Below are 18,149 nucleotides of genomic sequence, written 5' to 3'. Positions count from 1 at the left end.
AGATATCTCTTTTTATTGGAACAGAGGTTAGAGTAGTTGCCATAAAAATCCAGACAGAAAGTATATGATAAGGAAACGAGGCTGGTCCTTCCAGTAAATCAACTGAAACAACCTCTTCAAACAGCAAATCCTGGAGGCAGCACTGGCAGCCATCTAGGCATTCTGCTGGTATTCTCTAGCCATTTTGCTCAGCCCCCTGATTATCATCCCCAGAATTAGCTTACTGCCCTCAGGTTTGGTAGAGAACCCTAACATTAAATTGCTAGTTCAACTAGCATCAGCTCATGAAATGCCACCTTGTCCCTTTCCTCAAGCAACTGCATTATGTTGCTTTTTGCATCTTTTAAAAAATATTTTCATTCTTCATTCTTTTATGGTGATAGTTAAAAGTTATAGTTTTAGCCTTACTGTTTTTTTCCTTAGCTTCTCCGGAAAAGGGTGAGGTATAATTGTTTTCAATAATAAAATTAAGCAATGGCAGGTCCTCCACCCAATCCCTTTTCTAAGCCTGCCAAAATTCAACTGAGAAAGCTTTTCCTGGCACTTAGAGCACTATGATGGGGAAAGTTTCAGAGTGCAGGTTCTCAATAAAATCTTGTTCACTTTTATAACTCCACGGGACAGTTAGTTGTTTTACTGCTTCCACTGCTGTCATGGTATCCATTTTCCCTTCATACACTGGAATGCCTCATGCCACGACTTATTTACCCCACTTGCCACCAGTGTTTGAGGCTGAGCTGATTATAGGGTGGATGCATTGGGAACGGGTAATAACAGCTTGCTTTTCACTCTGTCCTAAGTAACATCATAACAAATACAGGCAATGCTCCATAAGTGGGACACTAGGAAAGGAGGACCTCAATCCACTCACTCAATTCTGATCCCTGTTCTGCTTAGCAGAACTGACCATCTGTTTCCCTCTGGATTTTATTGAACTTCAACTCCCAGCATTCCTCATCTTTGGCTAAAACTGCAGGGAGTTATCATTCAGGCGCATCTGGACAACTGCGCAGTTACCACTCCTGCTATATAGGATGTCTTTCTTCCCATTCCTTCCTCTGAAAAAAACTTTCTATAATAAAAGTGGGTAGCATTTGAACCTCCAGAAGTCCAGGATTTCAGTTTCCATCAGCTTCACCCATCATGGCTAATAAAGTTGAAAGCCTAATAGTCTCAGCCCTGTTTTATAAATGGGTATCAATTTTTGCTGGGACTGGAGATTTTGGTCCCTGTTCTACCGCACATGATAGAAATAACTAAACAAAATTTTGCTGAATTACAATAGCTGAGAACGGTTCCAGCCCAGCTTACCTGTCCAAACACATCTTCCTCTATGACGGTTAAGATTGTACGGGGAGGCCCTGTTCTCAGTCCCACCCCCTTTGCAGATGCAACTGGTGGAGAAGAGAGACAAGGCCTTCTCAGTGGTGGCCCCTCAGCTATGGAACTCCCTCTCCAGTGAAATTAGGTCAGCCTCCTCTCTCCGGAAAAAAAGTGAAGACATGGCTATGGGACCAAGCCATGGACAATAATTCTCAGTGCAATAAGTGTTTATGGAACAATACAATTGACGACCAGAATGACTCCTGAAATATGCCTTTGGATTGCATGATTTTAATTAACTGTTTTAAGATTTATATGTTTTAATTATTGGTTTTAATGTGTATGTATATTGTATTGTCTTGTGTATGTATATATGACATCAAATTGTGTCTGTTTTGTGAGCCGCCCTGAGTCTCCTTTGGGGTGAGAAGGACGGGATATAAATGCAGTAAATAAATTTTAGGTGAGGCAGTAGTCAGTAAGATCCATATAATATTATAAAAACAAACTACACTGGATTCCCTTCTTCCTCTCCTCATTACATACATCTGATGTGGAACTTCTGTTGCAGTTTAAACACCCAGCAGCTAGGAGCCAAAGGATAAGAATGAAAAGACAAACTTATCTGATCCTTTCCAAATGTTCCTAATAACTAACAAACAGGTTAATGGAGATTCTCATTCCCCAGTTTTTGTCTTTATAATCTGATCTCTGAACATGGAGATTCTTCTAGGTGCCAGCATGATAGCAATCTGGCACTTACCTGGAGTGCCTTTTTAATACAATTCTCTATCTAACCCAGTTAGTGTCTTCCTTCCTTCCTTCTCTCACTGATGCTATGCTGCAAGAAAATTCCTTACACTGCCCAGGGCCCAGGGATGAGTGTGTGGGCGGTGGCATAAAGAAAGAGCTATAATTGGGTTATCTGGTCAACTGTAGCACTTGTCACAACACAGATTTGCTACAGCTAATTAGAAGTTATTGGCCTAAGAAGGGAATTGTGAGCACTCCAGATGATGTTAAACTAAAGTTCCCTCCAAACCTCACCATTTATTACTGTATGCTGGATCAGTCTCAGTAGAGCAACAACTTCTGGAGAGCCACACAATTCCCGCAACCATCTGGCTGCTGGATGGAGGGGACCTTGTCCTCTAACCTAAAGTTCATCAGCTTTTAGAGTGTATACAGCTGGACAGGTCACTGAGGCACAACTTACCTGGTTATGAGTTTCTCTGACAATGAAGTGACTGTCTTTAAATAAAGACCTGGCTCTTCGAACAAGCTTTTGAGAATGCAACGTAATGGATAAACATGATACTACGAATGAGTGAACATGAAATGGCTTAGAACAGGGGTCCTCAAACTAAGGCCCGGGGGCCGGATACGGCCCTCCAAGGTCATTTACCCGGCCCTCGCTCAGGGTCAGCCTAAGTCTGGAATGACTTGAAAGCACACAACAACAACAACAACAACAACAATCCTATCTCATCAGCCAAAAGCAGGCCCACACTCCCCATTGAAATACTAATAAGTTTAAATTTGTTATATTTGTTCTTCATTTTAATTATTATATTGTTTTAAAATGTTTTTTGCACTACAAATAAGATATGTGAAGTGTGCATAGGAATTAATTCTTTCTTTTTTTTCAAATTATAATCTGGCCCTCCAACAGTTTGAGGGACTGTGACCTGGCCCTCTGTTTAAAAGGTTTGGGGACCCCTGGCTTAGAAGATGCTAATGGAAAATGTGTTTTACTGGAAGATATTGGTAATTATATGTTTTAATGGTATTTATGACTGTTGTGGCATCAAATTGCTGCCAATTTGTGAGCCGCCTTGAGTCGCCTTTGGGCTGAGAAAGGCAGGATAGACATGCTGTAAATAAATAAATCCACTGTTTGAATGAAATGTAATATTCTCAGGCACAAAGTGTATATTTGGAATTGCTGCTTTGCTTCCAGTTTCAGGGCCCTTCCACGCAGCCATATAACCCAGAATATCAAGGCAAAAAATCCCACAATATCTGCTTTGAACTGGGGGGCTTCCACACAGCCATATAACCCATAATAACTGCTTTGAACTGGAATATCTCAGTCCATACTGCCATAGATCCCAGTTCAAACCAGATAATGTGTTGCTTCAAAAGCAAAGCTAAGGACCATCTTGGTTATTATGGTTGCTCTTTTTTTCCTTTTCCCCTCCAGAGAAAGCTACCAATGGCGCCCTGCAGAATGAAGACTGGGCTCTCAACATGGAGATCTGTGACATAATTAATGAAACGGAAGAAGGGTGAGGAAGTGCTGTTAAAATGCTGAGTGACATTGCTCATTTCTTAGGGTGTGCTCATTGTTTCACTTGCTCCAGCCTACCCTGCGGTGCATGAGACTTCCAAAATGCTCACAGCCACACCCTGTTCAGGAAGAGTTCTCCATGCGTAGGGAGGTGGTTGTTATGCTTCAGAGCTCACCCCTGGGTCCCTTGACACTTCCAGAAGAGAATATTGCTACAATGTGCTACTGGAAATCTGCTTTTATATTGTCAGCTGCCAAATGCACCATTAGCAATAATTCTTAGTGTGACAAGGGAATAAAATCAATCTGATTTTCCCTGCTATTTTTAAATTTAAGAAATATTTTACAGGCAGTTCCTAACTTACATACAAGATAGGCTCTGTAGGTTCATTCCTAAGTTGAGTTTGTATGTAAGTTGGAACAGGCCCAGTGTGCACTGCTGGCCTTAAAAACAATAATAAACAAACTTCATTCATATCCCACCCTATCTTCCCGAGGGGACTCGGGGTGGACTCCAACAAACAAAAAGGCAAACATTCAGTTCCTCAGTAACAACAATAACCCCACATAAAAAGACAGCTAAGCATGGCATCCATAACTTAGATAAAAACATAATCTATCAAAAATTATAACTAACATAAAAACTGAACATAAGACATTGAATTACTTTACAAAAACCAACGAAGGTTCAAAGATGTATGCGTTGATTGTTAGGACACCAAAGCTTCCAGCGATGGAAAGGAAAACTAGAGAAATTGATAACCCTTCCTTCATGGAACCTCTCCCCTTTATCCCACCGCATCTGTATTATAGAATGAATGCAGTTTGACACCGCTTTAATTACCCGGATGCGATGCTATGGAATCCTGGGGGCTGTTGTTTTATCTTCTCTGTTGCTCCCTCGCCAAACTACAAATTCCAGGATTGCATAGTATTGAGCCATAACAATTAAAGAGGTGTCAGACACAAAGGAAAGGAAATGGGGAGGAAATATCCAGGCACAGATCAGAGGAAAGGATTGGGGAGAGACAGATACAGATACGCTTTGGCTCAGCACTAAGATTTTATGGCAAGAAGGGAGGAGAGAGGCTCATTCGTAACTATGTGCTGTACATAAGTTGGATGTTCATAATTTTAGAACTGCCTGTATTCTTTTATTTCAAAAGACAGCTTGCTGTGATGTACTCCTTTGTTTAGTAACCCCAATTTTTCCTCTTTGTATCTCCCATTTTTTCTTCTTTCTGGGAGTTTATTATTCTTCCAGTTGCTGGCTGAAGATCTCAAGAATTTCAGCTGGCCCTTGATTCTGATTTTGTTTATTTACAACTAGGTCTTTGCTCTCAGGTGCATTTATAGTATAATAAAATCAGAGAATGTAATGGGGAGAAAAGTACCACTTTGTCAATTTCATTCTTACCTTGTACTGTTTCCCCACCAGTCTTGTGCTGAGATAACACATGCTGAGCAAAGTAGTGTAGAGACAATTGGATATCTGATGAATGCCAACCCATCCTGGATCCTATAAATAACTGTTTGTGGGTCTGCTGGTGACCTCAGTAAGGACGAGAACAGCATGTAATTGGAGTGGTGGAATGCAAAGCAGTGGTTTTGTGTTGCTGCAATTAAGGGAAGCTATGTACTACTTTTCATTCTTGCAAATTCCACAGGATTTTTCTTCAATTTCTGATTATTGTGTCTCATTTCTGTCTTCCTAGGTCATACATCTCTTCTAAGCATGTCCCCAATAGAGTAAAGCATCACATCCTCCTCCACCCACAAACACCCCTCAGTATCACTTTCATGGCTTCAGACATTCCATCAGTTCTCATAATTACTTGCTATGGTAGATGATGACTAACATGCCTGTGTCCTTAGAGACTTACTGAACTTTGTATTTGCCAGCCTAAAACTGATTGCCACGGTAAAAGAAGTGAATCGGATTAAGTCATCTGGTTTACAAAAAGTATGGGCCATAATAATAGATGTTGTAGTCTTTAAGGTGCTGCACAACTCTATAGTTATTAAAACAAATATTGTCAAGCATTTTGCATTTTAGAAGAATCAGATTTTGTTATGACTAGTACTTGTATTCAGAGCCAGGTGAATGCATCTCTAGAAAAATGTTATCTTTGTTTCTTGCACACACCAATCGGTTCCCAATGGACCTGTCAAGCAATAGCAGTAGTCGTGATACATTTTCCAACAGTCACCAGGCACATGTAAAATGTATGGCCTCATGGTAAGGCTTCAACCGTCTCCCATTCAACCATCTCCCATATCCTGGCTTTGATTCTCAGTCTCTTCTCTGAAATATGAGGGTTGTGTATCCCTTATACAAAATACTTGATATCAGAAGATTATTTGGGATTATTTGGGATTGGGGAATATCTATATTTTCATATACAAACATAATGAGATAACATGGAGATGGGACCTAAATTTAAGCACAGAACATTATTTGGAATTTTTCTGGTTTGGGTAATTTCTGTATTTTCATATGCATACATAATGAGATATCATGGAGACAGGCCCGTAGCCAGGATTTTGATTTGGGGGGGGGGGGCTGAGTCTGAGTGAAAGAGGGTCTACCTTAGCAAACCTTTTGTATCGTTACCCCAATACCCCCATGCATGTGGGATATATTGAGCATGGTGATCAGATCATGATATGAATAAACATAACAGTTTAAATAATGTACCAGTAAGGCCTTTTCGCAGACCACTATGAGAATTTCGGGGGGGGGGGGAGCTTTGGGGGCTTCAGCATGGAGATGGGAACAATAATAAGTTCTGTACACCTTATACACAACCTGAAGACAATCTTATACACAATTTTTATAATGTTGTATTTGAAAGAAAAGTAGTGTACATCGAACCATTAAGGTGCCATTATCTCAGCCACTATTTGCACAAATTCGAGTTTTGGAATATTTCCGAATTCTGGATAAGAGATATTCAACCTGCAGCCTTCATTTTCCCCCTCACACACATGCTTTGGACTTCCAGAAAGTGCATAAAGTGTAAAAAAAAAAAAAAAAAAAAAAACAAGAACAGAATGTCTTAGACTCTTTTGGCATACTTTGCATATAAACCTTTCCTCTCACCCCAGCTATGTAGTACCACAATATTTGGCTGGGGCATAATTAAGATACATTCATAAAAGTATATTTTGTTTTGCATTTTGTTTGTTTGTTTGTTTTTGCATATGTTCAGCATATCTGTGTTTCTGTTTGGGCTTTCTTGCTCATTGTGCTTCCTGATCTTACTGCCTATTTGGAACTGTTCCATTATCTGGGTGGAGGCCACAAGGGGGCACTAGAGAGAGAAGGATAGTGCATTTTACGGGGGTGGCAGGTGGGTTGAAAGAGGAAAACAATTTTCTCCGGTTTTCCTGTTATTCCCTCCACCCATGTCCCTGTTGTGGAAACAATCCTCATTTATGAAATGAGAAGTGGGGAGGGCGAATTAAGAGCAAAACAGGAAAAATTATTTTCTTTTTTCAACTCCACCCCTGTAAAATGGACTATCCTTCTCTCTTTAGCGCCTTCTTGTGGCCTCCATGCAGATAATACAACTGTACTGCCTAGTCTTTTGTCCCTAATTGTAAGCCACCTTGAATGCAATGACAGGGAAAGGGCAGTATACTAATAAGATAAATTTAAGCATATTAAGACAGTGAGGAGGAAATTGCTGTTAGTGATATAGCGAGGAAGAATTAGCTGAACTCACATGGCTTGCTGGGCAGTTCTATGACTCCCAAATATCTGAGGAATAAAGCTAATTGAGTATTACTTCTTGGAATACAGCAGCTGTAAATCATGTCTGTGTTGGGTTGTGATTCCTCCTTTGATCTCGCTTATCTTCGTTTTAGGCCAAAAGATGCCTTCCGAGCCATAAAGAAAAGGATTGCAGGGAACAAGAACTTCCATGAGGTGATGCTGGCGTTAACAGTGAGTATGATGCCCGTTATCTTAAAACAAAGCTTCACCTAATCCTTTATTTCTTAATATCTGTTGGCTGTTAGGAGGCTATCAGGATTATTCTAGAAACTGTCTGCTTCAAGGATATCTCTGGAAAAATTGTGAGATCACTAAACTGGAATGTTAAGTCTTAGATTCAATAGTGGAACAGCAGTAAATGTCAGGTATGCTGTGAATGTTTAGTTGAGCAGAAAATACAGGAGACTTTCCATTTTTGTGGTGCTTAGAGCATCAGAATTCCCACAAAAGTAGAAAAACCATAAATATTTTTTTTCTTTACACAAGATAACACTTTTCTAGGAATCTCCAGGTTCTTAAGGGCAATTTTTTAATCACCTTCTACTGAATATTTACTATAGAATCAGCCCAGAGGGCCAGAAATTTCTAAATCAAAACCATGAATAATCAAATCTGCAGAATTAAAATTAATATTAAATTAATTGCATAGCAGTTTCATTGGACAGCTTCAGTAGGCCCGTATCTCTATGATTGCCTTCTGGACCTTTTGCCAATGTAGCAGTAGAGTTTGATGGTAAGTGTTGGTTGCTAAACTGCAGTTTTATCTTGTGTTAAAGAAACAGGAAGGAAGTGGGTAGAGGAAACCTCAAGCACCGATATCTTGTCTATTCTTCAGGTTCTTGAAACATGTGTCAAAAACTGTGGCCACCGCTTCCATGTTCTGGTCGCTACCCAGGATTTTGTAGAAGGTGTGCTCGTGCGAATTATTCTCCCCAAGAACAATCCTCCCACCATTGTGCATGACAAGGTGCTGACTCTTATACAGGTGAGTACAGGAGTGAAGGCTTTCGACCATGTTTAGAACTTTATCTGCCATATTTGAGGACCTTGTGATTTGTTTCACCCTAAGCACTTTACGGGACTGTTAATTACAGTTTATTTTTATATCTGCAGCCAATGCCACGTTTTATTGAATCATTTAAGTTGGTAGGGGGTTTAATATGATGTTGTATGTAATTTGTTTATGTGGATTTTATTGTTATTGTGTGATTTGCTTATGTAGTAAAGGTAAAGGTTTTCCCCTGACATTATGTCCAGTCGTGTCCGACTCTGCGGTGTAGCGCCATTTCTAAGCCGAAGAGCCGGCATTGTCCATAAACACCTCCAAGGTCATGTGGCCGGCATGACTGCGCGGAGCGCCATTTCTTATGTACTTATTGTATTTTATAGGTTTGTACTATTGAGGGCTTTTGTGAGTTGCCTGGAGTCCCTTTGGGGAGATGATGGCGGGGTATAAATAAAGATTGTTGTTGTTGTTGTTAAGGTAACACAACTGTGGGAAATCTCTTGTTTGGCAAGTAGTTAATGAAACAGAAGGGAAAAAAGAAACTGGATTGAAATCAAGTACTGTAGGTATCATTTTGTGTATTAAGATTTTGACAAATGTGTCTGTTCTTAGAGGGCTGCTAGCATAGATTCCACTGCGGTGAGGTTGGTGGGGACGAGGAGCAGGGCCTTCTCAGTGGTGGTCCCTCACCTATGGAATTCACTCCCCAGGGAAATTAGATCAGTGACATCCCTCCTTTCCTTTAGAAGGAAATTAAAAACATGGATGTGGGACCAGGCGTTTGGGCAATCTGGCAGATAGATAATGCACAAGTGACGACCAGAATTGTTGGATTGGACAATGTGGAATTTGAATTTACGGACTATGAGATGATAAACGTTGAGCACTAGATTGTTTTTAAGGATTGTGATATATAATGGATTGTTTTAATTGTCTTAACTGCCTAATTGTTTAATTACTGTTTATATGTTTTATTCTTTTACCTTGTTGTTGTGCCGGCATCGAATTGTGCCTTTTTGTAAGCTGCCCTGAGTCCCCCCTCGGGAGTTGAGAAGGGTGGGATAGAAGTGCGAGAAATAAATAAATAAATAAATAAATAATTATGAGGATAGAGAAAGCAGACTGTTTGCTTATATTTGGGCCATGCCACTGATATTCAAGATGGCTGCAGCTGGTGGCTCAGTCTTAGGGTATTCTTGATAAGATTTGCCCTTGCCTTGCTCTAAGGCTGACGGAGTGTAATTTACCTAAAGTCACACAATAGGTTTCTGTGAGTGAAGCAAGATTCAAATGCTGTTCTCTTGGAGGCCTAGTCCAAGACTCAAAATACGATACTATCTTGTCCCTTTGGACTTTGTGGCACGCCCAAGTTATTTTCAGTTAAAAAATAATAATAACCTCAACTCTGTGCAAGTCAGACTTTCTCCCAAGGAAAGCTAATTTCTTCAACTGTTGTATGCTATGCAAATGAGCTCAGCTTACACAATCTGTCCTTTTGAACCATGCCTTCTGCTGTGTTTGCTATTGTATATAGTTCATTTAGGTGTTGCTAACAATGGAGCAGGACATAAAATTAGGCAAGGACCTAAAGACCTCCTTTCATCTTGTAAAAATCTTATTTAGCTACCCTCTTAGCTATTTGTGTTTCTTTTAGCATAGTTAAATACAAGGGATAGACATGCATCTTTAAAGTAAAGCAGATTTTCATCTGATTTCACATATGCTTTCTCTTATTTCATGCAAACTAAAACTAACAAATATGCATTATTACAATAATGGGAAGTTGCATTTTTCTTCCTCCTGTCTTCCAGTCTTGGGCAGATGCCTTCCGTAGTACACCAGACCTGACAGGGGTTGTAGCTGTTTATGAGGACCTGAGAAGAAAAGGTCTTGAGTTTCCCATGACTGATCTGGATATGCTGTCCCCCATCCATACACCACAGAGGGTGAGGGTAAATCTTTTTCACTATAAGGTTCTTTATTCAATAGGTGTAACAGAAAAGGTGAAATGCTAGAGATAAGAGTATGTGCCTAGAAAAAAATTAACTGAGATTCTAGTATATTAATGTAATCTATAAAAATGCCATTGTTCCCAGAACTGCCCTGAGTCCCCTTAGGGAGATAGAGTGGAATATTTGTGTGTGTGTGTGTCAGGAGCAACTTGAGAAACTCCAAGTTGCTTCTGATGTGAGAGAATTGGCCATCTGCGAGGACGTTGCTGAGGGGACACCTGGTTGTTTTGATGTTTTACCATCCTTGTGGGAGGCTTCTCTCATGTCCCCGCATGGGGAGCTGGAGCTGACAGAGGGAGCTCATCCGCACTCTCCCCGGATTCAAACCTCCAACTTGTCAGTCTTCAGCCCTTCCAACACAAGGGTTTAACCCGCTGCATCACCAGAGGCTCCTTAGGGTGGGATATGAATACATTGTCGTTGTTGTTGTTGTTATTATTATTAATAATAATTCTGCTAGCACCAATGACATGCTCATTGACACCTAGTTTGTGAGTATATGCAAAAGGGATAACCCAATGTAGTTTACCTTAGAAGAACTAGTGATATCGCTTGTTACACACCCAGTTGCAGTGGTAGTTGTGCATGCAGTAGTGTGCCGGAGGATCACAAGAACAAGCAAATTGTTACTGTACAACTGGAAAAAACAGCAGAACTCTGCAGATCATTTTCCTTTGCTAATGTTACATTGGATTTAGGCCAATGTTATGGATTAGTTTCCTTTTTTTAATTCAAACGGATATTACTTATGATAAATAGAGAAGCTCTTTACAGAGAAGTTGATTGGCATCGACATGGGGAAGGAAAAGTGCTTGAGGTAGCAAATCAATATGGATTAAAAGATCCTTTTAAAAGCATTGAGGGTCTTTTTAGAATACCTGAAAAGCACTACAACTTTTGTGATCAATCAAAAATGAAAAATAAGGGCAACTTTTGATAAGAGAGAGTTTAGATAGAACACTTCTGGATGAAATTTTAATTTGGAAGAAGTACAGATATCCTTTGTCTTTTTTTTTACTCTTTCTGTGAATTCCTCTCTTAGACTGTCTATACCCCAGAATCCTCCTCAGACATGAATTCACCAGCAGCAGATTCTCCTCAAGTAATAGAGTCCATCCTGCATCCTGTGTCCCTTCCAGGAACACCAGGCGTTGCCCCTGATGCCCCCATCACACCTACACCAGATCAGGTAAGAGGAACTTCGCCCTAGTGGTGATGTTGGAAGGTATTTTGTCTGAATTTTTCTATAATCAGTGAGCCACTCTGTTCCTCACTTTTAATTGGGATTGCCATGCAGATGAACAACACCAGGTGATGAGTTTTACATTTGCTTCTACAGATACACAAAACAGAGATCCTGTTTGCCTCAATCTGTTGAGACATGAAATGGCCACACAGGCTGTGAAAATCTGGCTGATATAGAACTTGATTAAATTCTCAGAGTGAGAAGTTCCCCGTTTTCTTCTACCTCTGAAATCAGTGTTCTTTCTGAACACTGTCAGTGCAAAGACCAGTCAGTACATTAATGCTTGCTTAATCTGCAGTGGAGAGGCAAAATAATGCTAGAATAGTCATTGAGCACTCTTAATATCAGTTTTATTACCTCTTGAGTGGGGCTCAAATTGAAACAATGTCTTGTCTAAGGCCATTTAGATAAAGTCACACACATTTGAAGCGATGACCTCCTGGCACACTCTTATAGCCCCTATGCTATATAGTTTTCTGTGACATGCCACCTCATCAGACAGGGTTTTTTTTCCTCGTCTGAGAGTGCAGGGCTACTTTTGGTGGGGCTCCATGCCAGCAGCATGCCAGCAGTGCATTAAGAAGGAGACAGCACGGGAGGAAGCCAGGGACAGTGGGAAAACTTTGTGTGATAGCAGTCCAAAACCAACTATGGCAAGGGAACAAAGCTGGCCTTCCCCATGGTAGTTTCCCCCACTGTCCCCAGTCTTCTGGACCTCCATGTTTGAACCAGATCAGAAAAAACTGGATTTAAACTTTTACTTAGTGACAAAACTCTTTTGGCCAAATTTCCAGTTGCCCATTCAACCATGTAGACTAAACCTTTTTCAATGCATTTTATGTATTGCATATGATTTGACTCCAATTGCAGCAGATCTTCCAAAATGGAGGAACTTAACAAGGCACTTGAGCCTTAGGATCAGGAGGCAAGGCATATTTCAAATCATACTGCTAATTTGGAAGTCCATAAGATGAGGAAGGGGAATCCCAGGAGGCCCCAATCAGCCAAAAGACTGTAACGAGAAATACATTAGCAAGCATGTGCTTTACTTTCTGTAAGATTTTAGTGATTAAGATCCCCACACCACAAGTTAAAGAATAATACATAGTAAAATGGGGACAGAGGCCTGTCTGAAATCCTGGAAAAAAGTAGATTATACTGGGTAAATGAACTGACATTAGATACCTTTCTTTGGTACTTGGAAGCCCACCTGCCTGTATTTTTTCAGATTGGGAAACTACGCAGTGAGCTAGAAGTAGTGAATGGAAATGTGAAAGTGATGTCTGAAATGCTAACTGAGCTCGTGCCAGGAAAAGCTGAAACCTCTGATTTTGAGCTGCTCCAGGTAAGAAGTGGCTGGAAGGAAAGACTTCTGTTTGTCCCATGAACAGGAGCATAATTTGGTTCAGCCCAGAAACAACAGAGTTGGACTTAGTTTCCCATGGGACTGGATTTTTAGTTCCAGCTGCTTATTAGTTGTCATTTCTTAACAGTTTCTGTAGTCTGGGTCTCACAATGTACATTCTCTTGCCATGGGCAGGAACTGAACCGGACGTGTAAAGCGATGCAGCAGCGTGTGTTGGAACTGATTCCCCGCATCCTCAATGAACAGCTAACAGAGGAGCTGCTCATTGTCAATGACAATCTCAACAACATTTTCATACGTCATGAACGGTATTCCTAAATCCCATCCCCCTTCCCCTACTTTTTCCCTCTCTCTCTCCCAAGCAGAGCAGCTCACCACATTCCTCTGAAGTTCATCTCTCTCTTTCTCATAGGTTCGAACGACTCCATACCGGACAGTCTGCTAAAGTAAGTTGAGGATTAACACAGTTTGGTGGTTGTTATTCATTAGCAGAATATGGTCAAATGCTGCAAGAAACACTTTTGGATTATGAGTGTGACAAATCCATATATCTGAGATTGAGCTTGACAGCGGTAATTCCATTACATGAGGGAAGAGGAAGATGCAATCTGTAAGCTACCTTTATGCACCCACATCTTGGGGTTAAAGGGTTTTTTAAAAAAAGGTTTGCAAAAAATCATTTTTTATTACAAGATGGGAGGCCTGGAGATCTCCAGATGTAATAGAAATGCAGTCCACACTCCCTTGTAATCATAGTCACTTTGGAGAAAGATCAATACTCCAGGGCCACAATTTGCCTATCCCTGATATAGTTGGGCTTTGTTTTAAGTTTGCAAGTCCTACTGATTTTAATGTTGCTGCAAGCAAAGCTGCTCCTTCTCTTCCTATTATGCTTTTAGATGGTGAATTAAAATGTTAATAAAATGTTAATAAAATTAATGGTACTTGCCTAAATAGCCAAGTGTAGTTGCAGTGTCTGGCATGTAGTGGCCTTTACTGCTATACTGCATATTTTCTAGGCATTTGAGTAATAGGTAATACTTTACAGTTTCCAAAGTATTAAACTATCAGACTGAAGCATGCTTGGGCAGAAATGCCACAATCATTGACAACAGCAAGTAAATGTTCTCTTTAAAGCAGGAAAACACTGCAGAAAATGCCAGCAATTTAATTGACATGGGACCTAGTGCTACACCAGCAGAAAAAGAGCCAGAAGCCACCAACACACTCTCATCTCAGCTTGCAGGAATGAGTGAGTAACCTGACAGTAGCCCTGTGATGTGCATTTCTTTGTCTCTCTAACCCCATAATTATCTGGTCACCAGCCTCTGTGACTCCAGTCTCTATCTTTCATTCTTCCATTCCCTTGCTTTAAGAAGTGTGAAATTCTGAAACATAAAGTAATAGTATAAATCCTGTAAAACTAAAATATACATGTTAATTGTTGAATATCATTACCTATTGATTGCAATGTAAATCGTGTTGCTGTCTGTGTCTATCTATGTGTATGTGTTTTGGCATAGCTGTTCATATCAGTATGCTCACCTAAGATGAGGTAAATCTGGTTAGCAAACTTTCAGAACAGTCTCTTGCTGTATCATGGCATCTTATCTTAATGTATATGGGCTGGAAGAGAAATTTGGCACTTATTTCTTGTGTATGTCAAGAAAGAATTTTACTTTTGAACTCCTTTAAATAAACTGCTGAGAATGACAGAACATTAATTTAAATATTCTTCGGTATGTGTACTATGTCTGTAAACAAGCAATATGTTCTAATCCAAAATGTCCTGTTTTGTTTGTTGCAACCATTGTATTTCATGCACTCTTTTTGATATAGTTTATTTTAATGTGTTAGGTATCACCTTGTTTCTGTCTCTTTATGTCTTGCAGATCTGGGTTCAGGTAGTGTCAGTGCTGGCCTGCAGACACTTAACAATGCTGGCAAATTAGAGGAAGAGTTTGACATGTTTGCACTAACCCGTGGCAGCTCCTTAGCTGAGCAGCGCAAAGAGTGAGTGACAGCACCTTATTTAATTATTTGCATAAAATGATTTATGTTGCAGGATAAATTGGCAATTGTAAGAGGAAAAATACGAAAAATATTGCAGACTACCATAAAATATTCAGCTTTTTTGTAGTACAGACTTTGGTTTGTATCGCTATAGATTCACATCAGTAAGACTGATTCTTTTAAATGCAAGCTATATATTTAACTTACATAGTAGCACATTTGTGTATGTGCCTTCATGTTACTTATCGACTTCCATAGGCTTTTCTTAGGGAAAAAAGGTGGTTTGTGATGTAGCAGGTTGAATGTTGGACTATGACTGTGGAGATCAAGATTTGAATCCCTGCTCATCCATAGAAACCCACTTAGTCACCTTGGAAAAAACACATTCTCTCAGCCTCAAAGGAAGGCAAAGGCATGTGCCCTCTGAACAAACCATGTGATAGGTTTATTTTAGGGTTGTACACAATAACAATAATAGTAACACATACATGTAACAAGATTCTCTGCCCTTTATGTCGTTTCATGTTATTTAGGCAAATTGCTAATCCCTAATACAGTATCTAGTTTATCATAAGCAAAGAAAAATGAAAAACTAAACATTGACATCAGGTGTATTTATAGGATGGAGACAGTTTCTGAGAGATTGGGATTGGTTCAAGTAAGTCAGGGCTGTCTATCATGCTGCCAGTGAAGCAGAAACTCCTAAACAAGTGGGTGTCAGTCCAGGTTCTTTGATTTAACTCTATGTGGTTTCTTCTTCCAAGAAAGGTAGAACGCTTTCATTTGGACAAAAATTAGCAAGCTTTACCTTTACAGCAACTAAAAGTTTTTTCTAGATGTAACAGTACAGAGACTTCTTGATAGTCAAATGTTTTTTGCATGAGAAAGGGGCCAGTCACATCCACAGGACAAAGTCAGCTTGGATTTCAATGGAACCTACATTTCTGTTGCTAATAGGATTGAAATTTGATTATATTTAGAGCTCTTTGTTTCCCAGGCCTTACATGGCCAAAAAAAATGAGATTCCCTCAGCCTTCATTGATGTCCCTCTACCTTTTTAACTAACTATAGAAGTAATATCTTAAGACAAAATGTAGGCCTGTAGTTCTAACATCATCATTGTTTTTCTTCTGCATGATTTGAACTCATTAATAATAAACTTGATTTGTATTCCGCCCTATCTCCCCAAGGGGACTCATTTGCCTGATGAAGAAGCCAGTGGATGTTTAAAAGTTTGTATGATGTATTTTGTGCTTTTTTAGTTGGCCTAGTAAAGGTATTGTATTGTGGACTTTTGATTTTGTTGTATTTTGCTTCAAGGCCAACCCAGCTACCCTGAACATGTTTCCTAGAGATCAGTGTTTTCCATTCCCAGTGTACTTCTATTAGAAACATATTTTTCCAGATTGCTTTGATTTAGTCTGCGTGTTTCCAGTTTATCTGGGTAGGGAAAAGTCCACATGTGAATCATTGCTCTTCCGTTGGCCTCTTATTTGCCTTTATACAATCGATTGAAGTGCAGCAGCTGTCCAGGGCACTTTTGATGTCATCATTTGGGGTCATCTTTGGTGATGGAATTTTAGACTTCAGGAGCAGACAGCCTGTTCCCAAACCACAAAATACCCTGAGTTTTTTTTAGAAGTTATGATGTTTTTATTGTTTGGTCCAAACACACACGTGCTCACTCAGACACATTAACATATACTTTCTCATTTTCTACACGTTTTCCTTGGTTTGTTCTCATTCTCATTCTTTAATGGCCTCCAGGAATTGTAGCAGCCATGGGGTGGGTAATTTATTTTTAATAGCATGACCCAAATGGAGTGCAGAGTTGTGTGTCAGTGCCCCAGAGAATGCTCAGAAGTGTAAACATAGCCCCATGAAAAATAATGCTCAGCTACACATATGTTCATATTAGTAATTTGAAAATAGGGGTGCATCATTCATGCCATATCTAGAGAATGTTTACTTGTGGTTTTCAATTATTGTGGCATTTCTGCCCAAGCCTGCTTCTGTCTGAGTTTAATACTTTGGAAAATGTAAAACATAACCTATCGTAGTGTTTCACCATACCATGCTTGAATGGAATTTTCAAAGTTTTTGAAGCGTGCTGTTTCCTTTTTAAAACAAATCTGATAAATACAAGTAGTTTGCATGTGTCTTTGGATATAGTCCTTTATTTTTTGACTGGGAATGATTTTTTTTACCTCAAGAGGGAACTTGCTTTGCCTTGCAGTACCCAGAGTTGTTTACTCCTTGAGTCATATGCCTTGTTTACGCCTGCTATATGAGTTACAGTAACTTTAGATGTTGTAAGAGTTGCTAGACAGGTTAAAAGCCCAAGCTGTGGGCCTTGGTATAAGGTTGGGCCAAAAGTTTGGAAAGCCAAAACTATTCCCACTCCCTTCCTATTGCAATTTGCTGCCACCAGATGTGTTCCACTGTAATGACAGCTATTATTATTATTATTATTATTATTATTATTATTATTATTACAATAATATTTGTATCCCACCTTTAAGCACAGGATTTTTACATGCAGTAAAATCATACCCCCCCCCCCCCAAAAAAAAAAACCCACATACATTCCTTCTTCAAGCAGAGCAGGTCAAAGGAGAAGCCATTCCAGCTCATTCTATTTGTATTGCCCTGTATTCTTATCTTTGTTCCCTGTGTTTTGATATATGTATTTTGTTGTATTTATTTTATGTTGATATGTTTTGACTGTGTTGCACCCTGCCTCAAACCATTAGGGGAGGCAAGTAACAATGAAATTTTATTATTATTACTATTATTCTACCAGGACATCATGATTTTAAAGCTGAAATATAAGGATAATTAAAAAATATTCACCTAGCTTGCAAAATGTCTGTTTAAAAAATTACTAAGGGAAATTTGGAAAAGAAATGCTAAGTTCTGTCAGGCTGCAAATATTTTGTCTTGGCCTTCTATGTGGCTAAATTTCTGTTTCCTCTCGGCTCTGTGATCCGACTTTTGATGCTAGAAACAGATGTTTGTTCTTGGCCATGTGTAGTTACGCTTGAACACAAAACTCATACACACTCACACAAACACTTAGCAGACTAGGCTAGGTGCCAGCATGCTTCTAGATGGC

At 39.6% G+C, this 18,149-nt stretch overlaps 1 protein-coding gene across 3 annotated transcripts in view; it reads left to right on the top strand.

The window, feature by feature from the left end:
* TOM1 (target of myb1 membrane trafficking protein) overlaps positions 1–18,149 on the top strand; it is a 37,591-nt gene that overhangs the window by 9,439 nt on the left and 10,003 nt on the right. For 2 of the 3 annotated variants that reach the window (XM_060776949.2, XM_060776952.2), the window contains exons 2-11: positions 3,527–3,611; positions 7,484–7,562; positions 8,227–8,376; positions 10,209–10,343; positions 11,452–11,598; positions 12,884–13,000; positions 13,196–13,329; positions 13,434–13,467; positions 14,159–14,273; positions 14,914–15,034. In XM_060776949.2, coding sequence (XP_060632932.2) covers positions 3,527–3,611; positions 7,484–7,562; positions 8,227–8,376; positions 10,209–10,343; positions 11,452–11,598; positions 12,884–13,000; positions 13,196–13,329; positions 13,434–13,467; positions 14,159–14,273; positions 14,914–15,034 — 1,117 coding nt within the window. The remainder of the gene's footprint in view (positions 1–3,526; positions 3,612–7,483; positions 7,563–8,226; positions 8,377–10,208; positions 10,344–11,451; positions 11,599–12,883; positions 13,001–13,195; positions 13,330–13,433; positions 13,468–14,158; positions 14,274–14,913; positions 15,035–18,149) is intronic. The other variant, XM_060776950.2, reaches the window with a different exon arrangement.

Source organism: Anolis sagrei, chromosome 5 (assembly GCF_037176765.1).
Source record: "Anolis sagrei isolate rAnoSag1 chromosome 5, rAnoSag1.mat, whole genome shotgun sequence".
NCBI classification, from domain to species: domain Eukaryota; kingdom Metazoa; phylum Chordata; class Lepidosauria; order Squamata; family Dactyloidae; genus Anolis; species Anolis sagrei.
Note: the sequence above shows the minus strand (reverse complement) of the source record. Positions and strands in the feature narration are given on the sequence as shown.